General features: G+C 41.2%; 1 protein-coding gene across 3 annotated transcripts in view; it reads left to right on the top strand.

The window, feature by feature from the left end:
- The window catches only part of LOC138971456 (uncharacterized), a 36,682-nt gene that overhangs the window by 12,035 nt on the left and 4,717 nt on the right, over positions 1–19,930 (top strand). For 2 of the 3 annotated variants that reach the window (XM_070344185.1, XM_070344182.1), the window contains exons 5-14: positions 980–1,124; positions 1,538–1,656; positions 4,274–4,321; positions 6,843–6,960; positions 10,385–10,512; positions 11,026–11,137; positions 12,003–12,124; positions 12,323–12,428; positions 14,093–14,214; positions 15,462–15,576. In XM_070344185.1, coding sequence (XP_070200286.1) covers positions 980–1,124; positions 1,538–1,656; positions 4,274–4,321; positions 6,843–6,960; positions 10,385–10,512; positions 11,026–11,137; positions 12,003–12,124; positions 12,323–12,428; positions 14,093–14,214; positions 15,462–15,576 — 1,135 coding nt within the window. The remainder of the gene's footprint in view (positions 1–979; positions 1,125–1,537; positions 1,657–4,273; positions 4,322–6,842; positions 6,961–10,384; positions 10,513–11,025; positions 11,138–12,002; positions 12,125–12,322; positions 12,429–14,092; positions 14,215–15,461; positions 15,577–19,930) is intronic. The other variant, XM_070344184.1, reaches the window with a different exon arrangement.

Below are 19,930 nucleotides of genomic sequence, written 5' to 3'. Positions count from 1 at the left end.
TGCTAAAAACTCTCCTTCTTGATGTTCTCCAATGATGCAAACTCTCGTGTAAATATATTAATTATTTCGGCCCCAATGCTATAAATCTGACTTTGCTTCGAACCTTTTTTTACCCCGTGTTTTAGGCTCTTCGCGTAATATTGTAAATTTTCCCAATGCTTCCAACTCTTCTAAATTGAACACTCACACCCCCCCCCCCCCCTCACCCCCCTTGACGTCATACAACTCGGGGACGCAAGCTATGCTGTGTTTACAAGACTGTCACTTTGAGGTTATCTCTGAGAGGAAAATAAAGTGTCAGTTTAGAGGAACGATAAATTGTTTTTAAACTGAAGGTGATGCGATGGTATTTAGGACTGGACAAGGGTGGAGAGGGAGGGGGAAGGAATGGAGATAGCGGATGTCTGCGGGACCTAGAAGTAAGGAGGGAGGGGGAGGGTGTTGTAGTGGAGGTTTTGGCGCCAAACGATTCTGGCAAGAGAGTGCCAGAGGATATACGCTCTGCATTAGCGGCAAAGCAGCAGCATCAGCAGCAGCAGCAGCAGCAGCAGCATTAAAGTGCGCGCATTGAAAGCTTTCATCAGGCATCACACTCTAAATACAGGATGTATATCGTCCAACTCAAATGTGGTATACGAACGCTCTTTATGCGTTCTGATAAGATACAATTGACATGTTAATAAACAGACACTTTTCTCTAATATCATAAACCCTCCTCTAAGTTTTGTTTAGAATTATTATAGTGTGAATCCTTCTTCGTTGCTGTACACTCTTCTCTAATATTGTTAACCCTTTTTGAATAATGTAATCTCTTTTCCAGTGCTCTATAGCATTTTAAATACTCTAACATTTCCTCCAATAATCTAAACTTACTTCCAACACTTTTGATTCTTCCCAGCCCGTGTAAACCTTTTCACCAGTAGTCTACAACTCTTCGAAATCATTGGTCTCATGTTCATATTTTGTTTCAAATGAGCAGACGTGAACGGTACATCAGTGGCAAGCCCTGCACAACAGCAGATACAGCAGTGTAGCGTTAGGGCCAACGCTTGCTACAGCACCTTCAACGCTACATTCGCACCTGCTGTTTTGCAACCGACACAAAACATTGTTGTCATTTGCGAGTAAGTGGGTTTACAATCAGGGCGATGAACTAAACAAAAATAGTGAAGAAATTAAGTTGTGCATCTTTGGTGGTTTAATTTTAAATGTGAAAGGCTTCTGACATTGTGATTATTAGTTGTCATGGCTTTTATCGACTGATTTTAAAACTGTTCGAATTGGTCAGATGTAAAACGATGGCAATATCTGGACGCATTGTTCTTTTTTTTATTTGTTCATTGGCAAACAATACGGTCCAAACCTAAGTGAACTATGGCATATGTGAAATACGATAAGACAAAAAATAATGTATTCATGCGACGCTTTTTTTCCGCCAAAGAAACCAACAGATGGAAAGCGATTACAGCAAGGAACTCCGGGGGAAAAAAGAAACGCTTTATGTTGAGTCTTATTCGCTTGTTTGTGTCTGCTTCAGATCCCTTGACAACTACACCATGTGCCTTGAAGAGATGATACCAGATTGCGGCCAGTTCATGGCTCAAGCCATCAACAATATCAGGAGCATGCAGATGCAATACTCGTACGTCTGCTCAGGTATGATTCTATAAACCATCATGTTCAATATCTACACATGCACAGCCTAGTGATAACCTTAAGGGCAGCATATACCTGCGCAGTTTCAGCGGCACAGACGACGCACTGCACATTATTGATGCTGCGATCGGGATTATGACGAGTACTTGGCCTGTTTTCCTTTCACGCAACGTGTAGCGGGCTGGGATAATCTGCAGTGCGTCGTCTGTCTTGCTGAAGTTACATAGGTGAGCGCCAGGCCTTACCAGTATTGTTCCCCTGATGATATTACCACCGAGACAAACTTTTTTTTCGAAAATCGTTGTCATTTTTTAGGACTACTTTTTTTTTTTAAAGAAGGGGTATGACTTGTACATGACGTCCTTATTCGTATCGTGACGCGTCTTGTCGGGGTTTGACTAGCTTTTTGACGTCAGCGTTTTCATCTGAAAGGACAATTCTATATAGAATGGGCGTCTCGCTTTGTTTAGTTGTCTTCAGTCGTATAATATATTATTAACGTGATTGATTCTTGAGGTTTGAGGCATTTATGAACGAAATTGGTAAACTCTGTTGCTGGTTATTTTTCACTGGGTGGAAGCCATTCGAATGTCCCAGCAATTGCACAATAAAGAAATTAAAATACAAAATGGTTGTAACAATAATGAAGTCATCTATCTCCTTCGGTACATGCTGATCCACCACAACGGAGATGCAGAGTTGACGTTTCCTTCTATTGTTTTCAAGGATTTTCATGTTAGCATGCTCATTTTTATGTAGTATTTTTTCGGTCAGCTCTTCAAGTTGGATGTTCTCTTTAGATTTGTTATGCCAAGATCAAGCAGCTACTGGTGTTGTGCCTCGGCAGGTAAATTGTAAAACTCATAGTTACCCTTCTTGAAAATATAATGCGCACGACAAATATACAGCATTGGTTATTTATGCAGGGACTTTAGCTGTTCGGTCTCAGTGACCACTTGGGTGACCAATAATTGCACAAAACCAAATATACACCAGTGGTGTGTTTTTGTGTGTTGTGTATACGTTGTGTACTGAAGGTGTTCATTGTCAATCTTATTTTGTGTGCATCGCCTAGGGTAGGACATCGTCTAACATTTCCGTAGGTGACACCCACCTTGTCATGTAGACAGTTTGGCTTTGTCCTCCTGTAACCTTCGTATGACTGACAGGATATTCAGTACACGTTGCTCACACTTCTGGTCACGTTCCGTATGAACAATGTCCCCTTCTTGTGCATACGGATTATGTAATCCACCACAGATGAGTTATAGCGTTTACGTGGTATTAAAGCATAATTCCATTTAGACACATATTGCAATTCAGCACCCTGGCTGCTTCCTGTTCAAAATCGGTTATTTGGTTGGATTCACGAGAGCAAACAACTAAATATTTCAGCCAAACAAACACAAAAGCAGACAGGCGGTTGAGGGCTGGTATAAGCTCAACTTGAAATATCCTCTAATCTCACATAGCCCGAATAGATCTCTGACATTCCGCGGGCGCAATAGCCTAGCGGGTAAGACGTCCGCCTCCCATGCGGAAGGTAGAGTGTTCGAATCCCGGCCGCGCCAGGTGATTTAAGATATCTTTCTGATCTTCAAGGTTAACTTATGTGCTCACCTGCTTGCTCCTTATCCCCCTTCGTGTGTAAATGTAAGCACACGACCAGGTACGCGCGGAAAAGATCAGGTAATGCAGGAAAGTGTCTTTAAGTGTGTATTGTTGACTACTGGACAGGAGGTAAGAATATGAACGCCCTCGCTCGAGGCTCGGCTGAGAGTAACACGGTTTATATTCGGAGGCAGCCCTGAAAGTCCCCCAAAATGGTGTACTAGCCTTTGGCTAGTGGTTCTGAAAATGTACTAGCCAGAGAGTAAACTTAACTAGCCAAACCAACAATTTGTTCCAGCAACTTTACTCGAATTTGGCGAGTAGATGAACATTTCTTGTCGCCAGTTACATATGTTTCTAGTCGCCATGGCGAGTAAAATACTCGCCACTTTCAGGCATGTGAGGCATTGTCGATCATGTATCAAACTTAATCACACCATAGAATACCGTAGGTCTGTGCATGGGGAAGGGGAGAGGGGTGGCTAGAATTTGGGCTGGTCAATTTGTACAGACTATTGAATGTTCAGGTTTCAGCTTTATCACAGATAATGTGAGACGTGATAAGAACGGCTAGCTAGTCCATCCTCTCGACTGATTTTGTTCATGTATATTTGTTTGTTCTGTTTCTTATTGTTGTATTATGTACGAGTATGTGTATGAGTGTGTGTTTGTGTGTGTGTGTGTGTGTGTATGTGTGTGTGTGTGTGTGTGTGTGTGTGTGTGTGTGTGTGTGTGTGTGTGTGTGTGTGTGTGTGTGTGTGTGTTCTTGTTATATCTTAGTCTAATGTTTTGACAACACATATTGAACATTGGCGTTATTCTCAAGTTCGCCATCAAACTGTTACCATGTTGTCGTGGTCTAACCAATTTAATTGGTGTGCCTAATGACTACTGATTGTTTACTTATCTTTAGTCTCGACCCACACGAACAAGACACAAATATTAAACAGACCAACAGTTCCACATTTGCATTCAAATTTACAACTGACACACTTTTGTTTATAAGCTCACATGACCAACAGAAATGGCAGTCTCAGTCTTCTGCGAATGTTTGGTAAGCTAATACATAATTCATGCAATTTGGAACATGGTTGCTCTGTTAGTTAGATACACTACTGCAAGTATTTGTTTTAAACATAATCTTATTAACCGAATGGCAATATGTGCTAAATGGACAAGCCTGGCTGTTGAAAACTTACCTATTAACACTGTAGCAAGTCAAAGATGCCATACATTGCTTTTTAAAAGGTTAAGCATTTTAACTGTGTAACGAGCTTTATTTCGCCTAACATCACGTGATTTGCTGCATTGTCCTTGCATTTCGAAAATATGACCGTACCTTCTAGTTTAATGTTCTAGTTCAATATTCGTGCGTCTTTTATTTATCGAGAGAATCTTAGGTTTTTTTTCTTTTTTTCTTTTAAAGATCAAGGTAAGTGGGGGTTTTTTTGTGTTCTACTATCAGCTTCTTCCTTGCAGAATTCTGTCCGTCATTTAATCAAACATATGTACGCTTTTAGGAATATGTGACCCTCCACCACGAAATGAGTCGCATGTCACCTCGCGCGGTTCTGCGCTAGGCTTAATATCAGTCCGGGGAGTGTCTGGTAACAGTGTGACGGTCACATTAGTCACAGGCTTATAACTCGAAAAGTTTTCGCTCTTTTCTAAAACGGTTTTCACCACTGGATAGAGCATAAGAAACTCTTTAAGAAAATGTACAAATATGAAAATCATGCAAAGGTGACATGCGACTCATTCCGTGGTGGAGGGTCACATATGAATATTTTTCCCCCGAGACCTAAATTGGCATGTTTACCATAATTTGGAATGTTGCTATGTCTACTACTCTTGAACTATTCTCCATGTGTTCATTATTTTATAACGCGCATCGTCTTTTGTTTTTTGGGGTAATAAGCGACATCTGGTGGCAGTTAAGCCATTTCCATTTCAGCAAGGAATATCAGAGAACCAAATATATGTTCTTTCCCCTCCCTCCCCCCCCCCCCCCCCCCCCCTTCTTTGCAGAGTTCAACTAACGCATGTATAATCAATGTTGGGTCTTGAAGTTCATTGTTGACCGAGAAATATACGCATTGACTGCTTGGGATTAGTTTGAGGGATAAAGCAATAGGACCGCTGTGAACCATACATTTTAAAGAAACCTCCCTTTGCATGTAAACCATCGTGTGGATCACCACAGATCTTTTTAATGGCTTTTCCATTGAACACTAGTATATTTCACTTGGTACAAACTAAAGTTGTACAGCGTAGCCACTTTATGTGTTGAATTGAATGTTCTTGCCGAATTAATTTCCTTGATTGAAATCAGTTATATATTTTTTGTATGCGATTTATGGTTTAGTATGCTACTTTTTGCAACACTCATTTGGGCTGGATGCCGGCTTGAGCTCTATTGTTTATTTGTTTCCCTTAAATGATAAAATATAACCGAACAAAACATTGTTAAGTTACTAGTTTGGCTTTATTAAGTATTGTGATATGGAGTGTATTGTAATTCACATTTGTTGTCATTTTCTGAACAAGATTTACTAGACATCCTCAGGGTGTTTTCGTTGACTATTAGTAATGTGCTTGAAACGTTTATCCTTTCCAAAACATGTCGCAACAATTAGTGTTTTGAACATTTTGCCGGAGAACTGGTATCAAAATAGATTGGCCTTACTCGATGTGTATTGACTAATTGACTTGGATATTAACATTGTATCGGACTAGTTTGCCAGTTTAAAAGTAACCTCACTTTTTACCATGGAAGTGTAATGGCAGAAACCGTTATCTGGAAAATGTGTGTGTTGATATAGCTCAGTTGGTAGCGCGCTGGATTTGTATTCAGTTGGCCGCTGTCAGCGTGAGTTCGATCCCAGGTTCGGCGGAAATTTATTTCAGAGTCAACTTTGTGTGCAGACTCTCTTCGGTGTCCGAACCCCACCCCCCCCCCCCCCCCCTCCCCGTGTACACTACATTGGGTGTGCACGTTAAAGATCCCACGATTGACAAAAGGGTCTTTCCTGGCAAAATTGCTTAGGCACAGTTAATAATTGTCTACCTATACCCGTGTGACTTGGAATAATAGGCCGTGAAAGGTAAATATGCGCCGAAATGGCTGCAATTACTGGCCGTATAAAATTTCATCTCACACGGCATCACTGCAGAGCGCCTAGAACTGTACCCACGGAATATGCGCGATATAAGCCTCATTGATTGATTGATTGAATATTTTTGAGAACTGGTAGCAACAAAGGTTGGCCTTAATCGATGTGTATTGACTAATTGACTTGGATATTAACATTGCATCGACTAGTTTGCCAGTTGAAAAGTAACTTCAATTCACTCTTTACCATGGAAGTGTAATGGCAGAAGCCGTTCTCGCGAAAATTTGTGTTTTGAATATTTTGTAAGAACTAGTAGCCTTAATCGATGTGTATTGTTTAATTAACTTGGATATTAACATTGTATCGGACTAGTTTGCCAGTTTAAAAGTAACCTCACTCTTTACCATGGTCGTTTAATGGTAGAAGCCGTTTAATCAGCTTGTAATATTGTTTTGCTTGCAGGTGCTTCAAGCCACCAAGCCGTGACAGAGTGTGTGAATGACACAATGGACTGCTACAGCCGATTCAACGAAACCTTCATCCCAGCTGTCAATGATTTCGTACTGACAGATATTTGCAGGTATTTGTGTGTTTTCTTTCTTTCTCTGCGTTGGGTTGACAGAAAACGGAAACAACGTTGTCAGTTTGTGACAAATATACCAAATATATGTATACTGAGATGATAAAGTTATCCGGGGTAGGTTGTTTGAAGTACTAAAATGAATTATTTTTGCGACTGAAAACATATTTTTGAAATTTGAGGCAATATTGTTTCCAACGTCTGTTTGGTACAGTTCTCGTTAAACTCGCCACTCACACAAGAAGAGGCACAATTTTACATCAGAACAGATCAACGCGGACATATTTTGTTACAGTTTTTATTTTCATTATATTACTTTATAGGACTGGGTGGCCGAGTGGTAACGCACTTGCGCTCGGAAGCGAGAGGTTGCGTGTTCGACCCTGGGTCAGGCCGCAATTTTCTCCCCCCTTTCCTAACCTAGGTGGTGGGTTCAAGTGCTAGTCTTTCGGATGAGACGAAAATCCGAGGTCCCTTCCCTTGGGGTGTGCACGTTAAAGATCCCACGATTGACAAAAGGGTCTTTCCTGGCAAAATTGTATAGGCATAGATAAAAATGTCCACCAAAATACCCGTTTGACTTGGAATAAAGGTCGTGAAAGGTGAATGCTCGCCTAATAGGCTACTGAGCTTTACTGGCCGATGTGAATGCGTTATATATATATATTGTGTGTAAAAAATGTCTGTTTGTCTGTCTGTCTGTAAAAAATTCTATTTCAAACGGCATAAATTAATATGTAAGCGCTTTGGGCTATACAGTGGTCGCCGCTTAATAAAACCACTTCTGGACCGACGAAAAATGGCTTTAATAAGCGGCGGATTTATTAACCGACGGTCCAGGAATACGTCATTTTCGAAAAAAAAAAAATCTTTTGTTTACGTCACTCAGTCACTTTCTTTCGTCATTTACACTTGTTTGAATCTAAACAAAACTTCACGAAGGATGTTGAACTTTTGTTTTAATTATGTACATGTACGTGTACTTTGATCACTTCGGTACATCAATAATTTCACTGTCACCGTCACGAACCATTACTCGTCAGAGAAGAACGATTTTATGAGTGTTTGTTTGTTGGTCGTCTTCCACATCAGAACAAGATAATGTGAGTTTTAGTCACAAACTACGTGATTTCTCTGAGAAAACTGGCTTTAATAAGCGGCGGGTTGGTTTTATTAACCGGCTTTTTCTAATACATAAGATATAGTGATAAATCCGGACCGTCTGAAATCGGCTTTTATAAGCGGCTGGCTCTATTAACCGCGGTTTTATTAAGCGGCGTCCACTGTATTTAGATTAGGCGCATAAAAATGATCACAATAATAATAATAATAATAATAATAATAATAATAATAATAATCCCAGTACTGGGAAATTCGGGTCACGTTGTGTGTAATCAGCCACCTGCACTTCTGGCAGTTCTACTTAGTATTTATGATTGAACGCGCATTCTTGTGTAATCTCGGCCAGCTGCTTAATATGACTTGTTGTGGGGCCGCTGACGAAACATGGATCAGAGAAGAGAAATCCAACGTTTTTTACGGCTTGTGTGTGTGTGTCTGTCTGTCTGTCTGTCACTTCGCGATGCACGGCCAAAGTTCTCGATGGATCTGCTTCAAATTTGGTGGGCATATTCAGGTAGACCCCGGACACAATCTGGTCGATGAACATTTTCAACACGAGCTCTAAGCGCGGCGCGGTGAACCGATTTTGGTTTTTCTGTAGATCCATTTCCAGTAACTCTTCCTTATCTTCTCCAGTGTTTTGCGCGTTTATCTCCCTTCCTTCGTGTGGCGTCAATCACGTCAACACGTGCTCTAACCCGGCGAAGCCGGCGAACCGCCACGCTGCATACTCCGTCTCGCGATCATCCCGGCGAAGCCGGTGCGAACCGCCACGCTGCATACTCTGTCTCGCGATCCACCCGGCGAAGCGGGTAATCATCTAGTAATCGATACATTATCATACATGTACACGATCATTCTCAGTCTTGCTTGTGTCTTTCGAACGAGTTTCTGGACAATTTGTCAGATAAGTTTATTTTTTGTAGCCTGTTATAAGTTTTCGTCTGTCTGTCAACTGAAGAGATCGCTGGGTCGAAGATCAGTGACCGTAAAACCTTTCCTTAACTGAGCAAAGTCGACTTCACGACGCTCGCCGCACGAAACTTTAACACTGAGTTTTCGGTAAAAATAATTTGCAAAGTCGACTTCACGACGCTCGCCGCACGAAACTTTAACACTGAGTTTTCGGTAAAAATAATTTGCAAAGTCGACTGTGAGTGCAATAAAGGACCGCCTTTAAGTTCTGTTTTGTCACAATTAAACGTTCCTATAAAATACCTTGCTTGTTTTGTATTTTATTTTATCATGTACACGATCGTTCTTTTTGGAACCTCTTTACCATGGTGTTGCCATGACTCTGTTGCACAGTACCATTTAGACTTGTTTGTTTTTATTATGTAAACGATCGTTCTTTTTGGTTGTTTCTTTACCCTGGTGTTGCCATGACTCTGTTGCACAGTACCATTTAGACTTGTTTGTTATTATTCTGTAAACGATCGTTCTTTTGGGTATTTCTTTACCCTGGTGTTGCCATGACTCTGTCCCACAGTACCATTTATACTTGTTTGTTTTTATTATGTAAACGATCGTTCTTTTTGGTACCTCTTTACCCTGGTGTTGCCATGACTCTGTTGCACAGTACCATTTAGACTTGTTTGTTTTTATTATGTAAACGATCGTTCTTTTTGGTTGTTTCTTTACCCTGGTGTTGCCATGACTCTGTTGCACAGTACCATTTAGACTTGTTTGTTATTATTCTGTAAACGATCGTTCTTTTTGGTACCTCTTTACCCTGGTGTTGCCATGACTCTGTCCCACAGTACCATTTAGACTTGTTTGTTATTATTCTGTAAACGATCGTTCTTTTTGGTACCTCTTTACCCTGGTGTTGCCATGACTCTGCTGCACAGTACCATTTAGACTTGTTTGTTATTATTCTGTAAACGATCGTTCTTTTGGGTATTTCTTTACCCTGGTGTTGCCATGACTCTGCTGCACAGTACCATTTAGACTTGTTTGTTATTATTCTGTAAACGATCGTTCTTTTGGGTATTTCTTTACCCTGGTGTTGCCATGACTCTGTCCCACAGTACCATTTATACTTGTTTGTTATTATTCTGTAAACGATCGTTCTTTTGGGTATTTCTTTACCCTGGTGTTGCCATGACTCTGTCCCACAGTACCATTTATACTTGTTTGTTTTTATTATGTAAACGATCGTTCTTTTTGGTTGTTTCTTTACCCTGGTGTTGCCATGACTCTGTCCCACAGTACCATTTATACTTGTTTGTTTTTATTATGTAAACGATCGTTCTTTTTGGTTGTTTCTTTACCCTGGTGTTGCCATGACTCTGTTGCACAGTACCGTGGAGACGTACTCTCAGTGTCTGAACACGGTGCACAAGAGACAGGACTGTCAACGCTACACGCAGCAAGCAATTTCAGGCATCTTCACACTCAAGCATCAGTACTCCGTCTACTGTGGAGCAGGTAAGATAAGAAAAGATAAGAATACTTTAATGTCCATTTTAATTGTACAAAAACATGGAAGTATGTCTGTTAGCACCACATGGCATTACTCCTTACACAAGTACACAAGTACTGCTACTGCTATTACAACAACTTGTACTACTGTTACCACATATTACTACTGCTACTACTACTAATTATACTACTGCCACTACTACTACTACTACTACTACTACTACAACCACTACTACTACTACTACTACTACTACTACTACTACTACTACGTTTCTGTTGTTTTCTTCGTTCTTCTTTCTTTGTCTTGTTCTTTCTCTATAGCTGTGTCAATGTGTGTTTATTTTCTGTTGTTTTCTTCTATCTGTTACTTGTCGTTTCTCTTCTTTCTCTCTGTGTGTCTTTATTGTCTGCTGTTTTCTTCTCCCCTCTTCAATTGTCAGTTCTCGTCTTTGTCTTTGTTTGTCTGTGTATTTCGTTATCATTTTGAATCGTTTCTAAAATGTCTACTCATGTCTTCAGATGGCGGCCTACAAGCTGCGCAGTGTGTGAGCGACTTCCAGCTGTGCTACGATCAGTTCAACAGCACCTACTTCCCCGCTATGCACTCGGGCAACATGGATGGAATCTGCAGGTACAGCGCCTAGTTCTCAAGTCCGTCTTTAATTGAGTCCGAAGTCGACTCCGGGAAGACTTCGCGAAGTCTGTGTTTTTGTTATGCCGAAACCTCAGATCTAAAGCTTCGTGCGGCCAGCTTCGTGCGGCCAGCTTCGCGAAGTGCACTTCGCGTAGTCGACTTCGCCCAGTTAATGACAGGCGGTATGTGTGTCTCAGTCCCTGGAACTTCCTTTGAGAGATGCAGAGAGCGGACAATCCGAAAAAAGCTGAATTAAACCGTTGTGATCCATTTCAATAAAGCAACGTTTTACATCCTACACAGGATGGTCTCTGTACATAAGATAAGATAAGATAAGATAAGATAAGATAAGAAAAGATAAGGTAAGATAAGAAAAGATAAGAAAAGATAGGATAAGATAAGATAAGATAAGATAAGATAAGATAAGATAAGATAAGATAAGATAAGATCAGATCAGATCAGATCAGATCAGATCAGATCAGATCAGATCAGATCAGATTAGATAAGATAAGATAAGAAAAGAATACTTTAATGTCCATTTTCATTGTACAGTACATAAACATAGAATTTGTCTTTTGGCACCACATCGAGTTACTCATAACACAAAGCCAACAATCAAAGGCATAATCGTACATAATAACACGATGCATGTTCTACTCCTACTCTGTTCTGATGTTGCGTATTTTCTCTTCATAAATGAAGTCGACCGAGGCAATGGTAAGACACTGAATGTAATCATGTTTCTTGTGGCGGTAAATGAAGCATCGTGTGCCAATCTACCCCCGACCCCCCACCCCCACCCTCACCTCCCCCCTTGCATTCTTCTCCTCATCGGTTTATGTGATAAAAATTATGCTTGCAGCTCAGTGACAGCGTACTCGAACTGTGTGCAACCCCTGTTCAGCGACTGTGGTCGTCACATGGCTCAGCCTCTCGCCTCGGTCAGGATTATGAAAGAACAGTTTGCCCTGCAGTGTGACCAAGGTGGCGTTTCATGTGTATTTGGTGTCGTCGGGGGGTGGGGGGTGGGGGCGGGGGAGACGGAGAGAGAGAGAGAGAGAGAGAGAGAGAGAGAGAGAGAGAGAGAGAGAGAGAGTACGTTTGTTTGTTTGTCTGTTTTCTTGCTCAAAACTGTTGTCCTGTAGTCCATTGCATTTACATAGAATTGGTGTAATCGTTCAGAATACCAGAGACTGCTGGCCTGTAAACCACTGCAGGTGTGTCTGAGCGAGTTTGGACGTGGCTTCATTCCCTCAGCGACTCCAACTGGCTCCAGTCGATTGTGCAAGTAAGTAAATGAGACAGTGACAAAAGGTCAGGTGTCATGTCCACTGTCCCGAACGACACACGATTGCTGACATTTCACCATTGCCAAAAGAATAAACAAATAATATTTGGTAGAAAATGGATCGGACAACTGACTTCAATTTTTGATCAGTATTTTCTATACCACTAACTAATAATCTGTGCACGCATAGCTGTTTGGCAAATGTATGTTGCATGGGACACACTGACATGAAAGTGGAAGATGTGTTACACTTGTTGTGCTCCTCCGTTCCATTAGACAATCAATTGTTAACGCATGTTATTAGAAAAAAATAGAACGAAAACAGATTTGATAGATTGAAAAATGTGTTGGTACGGTCATTTGGGACATACTGACATGAAAACGTCACCTTTTGTCATTGTCTCAAATGTCTTTCTCTGGTGAAACTATTATTTTCGGTGAAGTTATGTTACTCGTAAAGCTTCCTTATCTGTGAGTGGTCGGAGGTCTGTGTTCCCTTGTTTTGAGCGACAGAAAGAAGTAATAAGAATACCGTGTTTGATGTGTCTTAATTTTGTTTAACTTTTTTTTCAATAACACTGTTATCAGGATTCTGCTGTATTTTCTCTCTGCGCTGAATGGATGCCTGCAATAGTGTATTCTTTTCTTCTTTTTTTCTTCTTCTTTTTAAAAAAAATCTAAAACAATGTAGAAGTTGTATATTGTCATTGTACTGTTGCCAAACATTTTCAGAAGCAGATCAATCTCTCAGATGTGTTTGTGGCATTAGGGGCTTTTCTCAGCAGTCATAATCTTCCCCGTGTGGAAGATAACCTTTTAATTCTACTGTCGACATCAATATTATCAGAGTGTCTGTTAAACCACTTGAATTATGCAGGAGTCCACGGAGGAGAACTTTTAATTTTACTTTTACCACATTGTTCTTAAAAAATAAAAAATAAACAAGAAGAGCAAACGCTCGATCGAGTCACTTTCGCAGTTCTGAATATTATATGAGGCATCAGATGGACAGGAAGAAATTGCTATTCACAACACAATGAGTCACGTTCACATAAAATTTGAGCCCGGTCACTTTTATAGTTTCCGAGAAAAACCCAACGTTAAGTTGTGTGTTGCCGAACAGAAAAGGCTAGTTATCTCCCTTGTTTTTCTGATAACGTTCGTAAAAGGCTACAGATGTAAATACTTTGATGTAAAGAATAATCCTACAAAGTTTCAATCACATCCGATGAACTTTGTCAAATATATAAAATGTCTAATTTTTCCTTTGACGCTGACCTGTGACCTTGAAAAAAGTCAAAGGTCAACGAAACCATCGTTAAAGTGTAGAGGTCATTGGAGGTCACGACTAAACAAAATATGAGCCGGATCGCTTTGATAGTTTCCGAGAAAAGTCCAACGTTAAGGTGGTGTCTACGGACGGCCGGCCGGACGGCCGGCCGGACGGCCGGCCGGACAGACTAACACTGACCGATTACATAGAGTCACTTTTTCTCAAGTGACTCAAAAATGGTGTGAATATTTGTTTGTCTGTTTACTTAAAAGGCCGTTGGGTCGAACTATCTGTGAATGTATTGTTTTATAACAAACGTTCCAACAACTTACCTTTCTTGTTTTTTGATTCACATTGTTCTTATTTTGTGGTACTGCTGGTAATTTTTCAGGAGTCTGCAGTCCTATTTTCCCTGCGTAGAAGACAGCCTTACACAGTGCAAGATCCCCCCTGGAGACACCAGTGTTGACTTCTCTCGGCTCGGCGAACTCACGGGTCGCTACTGCAAGAACTGTAAGTCGGATTAACTTCCTCCGATTAGGATAACAGCGGTCCTTTATTAAGGCCGAAGTCGACTTCGAGAAGACTTCACGAAGTCTTTTTACCGACAACTCAGTGCTAAACCTCCTTGCGGCCAGCTTCGCGAAGCATACTTCGCTCAATTAATGACAGGCTTTATAAACTTTTCAATCAACCTTTGTACTGCAACGGGCGAAGTGGCGTGGTGGTAAGACGTCGGCCTCCTAATCGGGAGGTCGTGAGTTCGAATCCCGGTCGCTGCCGCCTGGTGCCGGTGGGTTAAGAGTGGAGATGTTTTCCGAGTGACTTAACCCCCTTCGTGTGTACACGCAAGCACAAGACCAAGTGCGCACGGAAAAGATCCTGTAATCCATGTCAGAGTTCGGTGGGTTATGGAAACACAAAAATGCCCAGCATGCCTACTCAACGAAAGCGGAGTGAAGCTGACTATGCTCTCAGAGTATAGTTTGGGGAATCCAAATGGGAAAACGAGCTCACACGTAACCAGACAATTCTGGAACGCTGAAGAAGAAGAAGTACTGCAACATCCCATCCGTGTTCATCAAGTCTCTACGGTCCTGTGGAGATCCGCGATCCTTCAACAAACTGCGGCATTGGTTCGCTGGACCGGAGTGCCTGTCTGAGCGAACGAAGAAGAAGAAGAAGACGTTCATAAAGTAGTTGTGTTTTTTCGCGGTTATTCGTTTGGTTATTGGCTGGTTTTTTTGGTCAAAGTGACGTGTAAGTATCAGCTTGACAAAGCCAGCCTTGATTGAGGGAAAAAAACAAGCATGTGTGTTCATCCGCGCACACAGGTGTGTGTATAAAGGTGTGTGTGCGCGCGCGTGTGTGTGTGTGTGTTTGTGTGTGTGTGTGTGTGTGTGTGTGTGTGTGTGTGTGTGTGTGTGTGAGTGTGTGTGTGTGTGTGTGCGTGTGTGTGTGCTCGCGTGTGTCTGTCTGTCTGTGTACTTGTCTGTACGATGTGTGGCTGCGTGCGTGTGTCTGTGTGCGTGTATGTCCGTCAGTACGTCTGTCTGTGTGTATGTCTGTCTGTGTGTCTGTTTGCATCTGTGTCTGGGTCTGCATTAATTGCTATTTGCTCAAAAGAGAAACATCATTCTTCTAATCAGTTCGTCCTTCTCTGACTCTGCCCCCCCCCCCTCCCTTCCCCCCTCCCCCCCCCCCCCTAATAAAAACACCCCACCATATGCTCTATATTGTGTTATGTGTCTCACGTGCAGTGCTTGGCAATCGTGTGCTCAACATGTGTCCCGAGTTTAGAACCTGCACGTCCGGCATCGTCCTCGTCTCCTCTCCTGACCCCAGCGCTTTGTTTGATGCCTCCACCTGGTGCTCGTGAGTAGTAGTAGTTGTAGTGGTAAGAGGAGGAGGGAGAGCAACTGCAGCAGCAGTTGTTGTTGTTGTTGTTGTTGTTGTTGTTGTTGTTGTTGTTGTTGTTCATCTTCTTCTTCTTCTTCTTCTTCTTCTTCTTCTTCTTCTTCTTTTTCTTCTTCTTCTTCTTCTTCTTCTTCTTCTTCTTCTTCTTCTTTTTCTTGCCTATGCACTTGTTGTTCTTGTTCTTGTTTCTCCTCTTGTTCTTGTTCTTGTTCTTGTGTTTCTTCTTCTTCTTCTTGTTCTTTTTATTCTTCGTCTTCGTCTTCTACTTCTTCGTCACTGTTTTGCAGCTAGTGTTATTGTAAATTTAAAAAAAAACAAGAAAGGTAGGTTGTTGGAACGTTTGTTATTGACAAAACAAGACATTCACAGATATTTCGACCCAACGGTCTTTTAAGTGAACAGACAAACACATATTTTAAATTAATTTTGGAACGTTGGCAGTCTCTTTGTTTTTGGATTTAGTGTTATTGTAGTTGTTGTTCCTGTTATAGCTAGATCTATACATGTAATTCTTGTAGATATCTGTGTTTCCTGCACGCGAGTTTGTTCCGGAGCTTGCCGTGTGTACATATTGCTCGCCTGCATCTAAACCGCACCTGAACCGCACACCTCATCAGCATGTGTCTTGTCTTGTCTTATCTTGTCTTGTCCATCACTTTTGGTAGTAGGTCTTGCTAAGGCTTTCCGTCAGAAAGTCATAAACAATCGCGATGGCGTTGGTGTCTCCCACATGATTAATCTTGCTGTCCAGTGGCTGTGCAAGGGATATTATTCCGCGTAACTCTCATTCTCTGCTTTCTTGTGTTCACATCGCATCCTTCCATAGGCTGTTTGATGAGAAAGCTGCCCAAATCCCATTCAGTCAGTCGTATGATACATTATCTAAATGACAGTATATGTAAATATAACATCATATGTAAATGCAACGTTTTATGTTGTCAATAACAAACGTTCCAATCACCTACCATTCTTGTTTTTTGGGGATTTCGTATCATATGTTTGATAGCAGCAGCCGTGATTTGTTTATGGCTTGGCGATCTGCGTGCGACCTGGCTGTTTGTATAATTCTCGTGAAGACTGAGCAACCCCACTCAAGGCGTCCGAGCTTCTGAGCCTTGCGAAGTAATAATAATAATAATAATAATAATAATAATAATAATAATTGTCAGTAAGTACTGGTGTCACATGACTGATGTGAACCAGTTGATTGGCTAATGGCGATGCGCTAAAACTGTTAGCGCACTCTTGGAGTGCGCTAACTTTTCCACAGAGCGTATTCTTCCGCCCTTTGCCTAAGCGAGACTGTGCTCTCATCCTCAGAATTAATTAATGACATGTAGCTTATATTCTCCACAATACCAAAATACCATAAATTTCCTGCTTCTCAATTAAAGCAGAAGTGGTTTTTTTCTGACAGATTGCATGTGCCTGTGCCACAGTTGCCACTGATCTAAAAATAGAACCCGCTGTGTCTATTTTTCAGTTTCGACTTGCTAAGAATCTTCTCATAATTATGCCGTAGCTTATTATCCACATTACCAAATGATGAGTTAGTATACAATTCCCAGCAGCTAACAGAAAACACAAGTGTTATTCCGATAACGTACCAGCTAGATCAGCATTTGGAATATATACGTAGCAGACTAGATTACACTGACATACAACTGCATCAGTTCAGTAAATGAATGGTTTCCGAATTATTATTTCAAGGCAAGAACAATCGGAATCGAAAACGTGTAGGGTTAAGAACGTTCTTACCATGTATAAAACTTATTACCAGCCTGCCTCATGCGTGCAGACGAGCAATTGTTGTTTTTGAAAATTAATGAGACTGCAGTGCAGTGCCGTGGTTCGCTTGCCCTTGCCGCCCTAGCAGACGACATAAACCTCGCAGCAAATTAACATGTTGGGCAAATGTGAACAAACAAACGATGGGGACATAATACGTGTAGGGTTCACAGCATTCTTACGGTTCATATATAATAGTACCAGTCTCCCCGATGAGTGAAGATACAACACGAGAAACATACCACATTTACTTTGAAAATCCGAGTCTGCTAACCGTGGCCTTGGCCGGAGTCAATTCAAGGGGCAACACTCTGCACAGTCAATCTGTCGAAGCTCGATGAAGGTTTCGAATCGCAAATAACTATGAGCACAGTCCTTTCTCCGAGTTTAAATGAGGTCTCTATGAAAGATCATCACTTTTTAGCTTAACGCTACACTGGAATTTACCAACAGAAATTAAAACAAGAGTTTGCGTGTGACGAAAGCACGACACACCTGAGACAGCCCACACAAAAGTAGATCCAGTGACACAAACCTGACCACACAGTTACGCCTATCCAAATGCGCGTTGCAAAATGTGCGCCTTTTGAATCTTCTTTTTTCTCTGGCGGTACTGACAATATCGTTATTGAAACAATCCCAGTGCACTAAGGGATTTATAGAGCAAATCTCGAAAATAATTATTGAACTCAGCGCTATGCGCTTCGTTCAATAATGAATTTTCTCGATTTGCTCTATAAATCCCTTAGTGCACTGGGATGTCTCAATAACTTAAATAATAATAATAATAATAATAATAATAATAATAATAATAATAATAATAATAATAATAATAATAATTGTCAGTAAGTACTGGTGTCACATGACTGATGTGAACCAGTTGATTGGCTAATGGCGATGCGCTAAAACTGTTAGCGCACTCTTGGAGTGCGCTAACTTTTCCACAGAGCGTATTCTTCCGCCCTTTGCCTAAGCGAGAGTGTACTCTCATCCTCAGAATTAATTAATGACATGTAGCTTATATTCTCCACAATACCAATGATTATGACCATAAATTTCCTGCTTCTCAATTAAAGCAGAAGTGGTTTTTTTTCTGACAGATTGCATGTGCCTGTGCCACAGTTGCCACTGATCTAAAAATAGAACCCGCTGTGTCTAATTTTTCAGTTTCGACTTGCGAAGATTCCTCTCATAATTATGCCATGTTAGTGGCATGTAGCTTATTATCCACATTACCAAATGATGAGTTAGTATACAATTCCCAGCAGCTAACAGAAAACACAAGTGTAGCAGCTAGAACAGCACGTAGCAGACTACACTGAAATACGACTGCATCTGTTCAGTAAATGAATGTTTTCCGAATTATTATTTCAAGCAAGAACAATCGGAATCGAAAACGTGTAGGGTTTAGAACGTTCTTACCATATATAAGACTTATTACCAGCCTGCCTCATGCTTGCAGACTCAGTGCAACGTGACGAGCAATTTTTGTTTTTGAAATGAGACTCAGTGCAGTGGTTCGATTGCCATAGCTTAGCAGACGACATAAATCCCGCTCAGCAAATTAACATGTTGGGCAAATGTGAACGATAAAACGATGGGGACCTTGGCAAGGGGCAACACTCTGCACAGTCAATCTGTCGAAGCTCGATGAAGGTTTCGAATCGCAAATAACTATCAGCACAGTCCTTTCTCCGAGTTTAAATGAGGTCTCCATGAAAGATCACGACACACTTGAGAAAGCCCACACAAAAGTAGATCTGACACAAACCTGACCACACAGTTACGCCTATCCAAATGCGCGTTGCAAAATGTGCGTTTTGAATCTTCTTTTTTCTCTGGCGGTACTGACAATATCGTTATTGAAACAATCCCAGTGCACTAAGGGATTTACAGAGCAAATCTCGAAAATAATTATTGAACTCAGCGCTATGCGCTTCGTTCAATAATGAATTTTCTCGATTTGCTCTTTAAATCCCTTAGTGCACTGGGATGTCTCAATAACTTAAATAATAATAATAAAACATTCTTTTATAGCGCTGTTCACCGCCAAATGGCAGTCTCATAGCGCTTTACATTAGACATTAAAATTTAACATTTTACATATAAAAAGTTTTCTCGTAAGAAATAACATACAAGCATTAAAAACAATTCATAGACAGGATAGCCGACAGAACAAAGAAGGGTTCAGACTGAAACTCTAATTGGACGGGCGTAATATACTAGCAGATAAGACGTCGGACTTCCATGTTTAAAGATAGAGTGTTCGCATCCCAGCCGCGTATGGTGGGTTAAGTGTATAGATTTTCCTAACTCCGGTCGTGTGTATCGGCAAGCACAAGACCTGGTACGCACGGACGAAATCCTGTAATCGCATGTCAGAGTTCGATGTAATATATAAACACAATTGAAAACACCAAGCATGCAGTCCCCGAAAACGGAGTAATCCTGCCGAAATGGCTGGGGAAAACGGTCAGACACGTTATACACCACTCGAGCAAAAATACGAGTGTTCGAGGAAGTT

The sequence above is a fragment of the Littorina saxatilis genome, linkage group LG7, assembly GCF_037325665.1.
Source record: "Littorina saxatilis isolate snail1 linkage group LG7, US_GU_Lsax_2.0, whole genome shotgun sequence".
Lineage (NCBI taxonomy): Eukaryota > Metazoa > Mollusca > Gastropoda > Littorinimorpha > Littorinidae > Littorina > Littorina saxatilis.
Note: the sequence above shows the minus strand (reverse complement) of the source record. Positions and strands in the feature narration are given on the sequence as shown.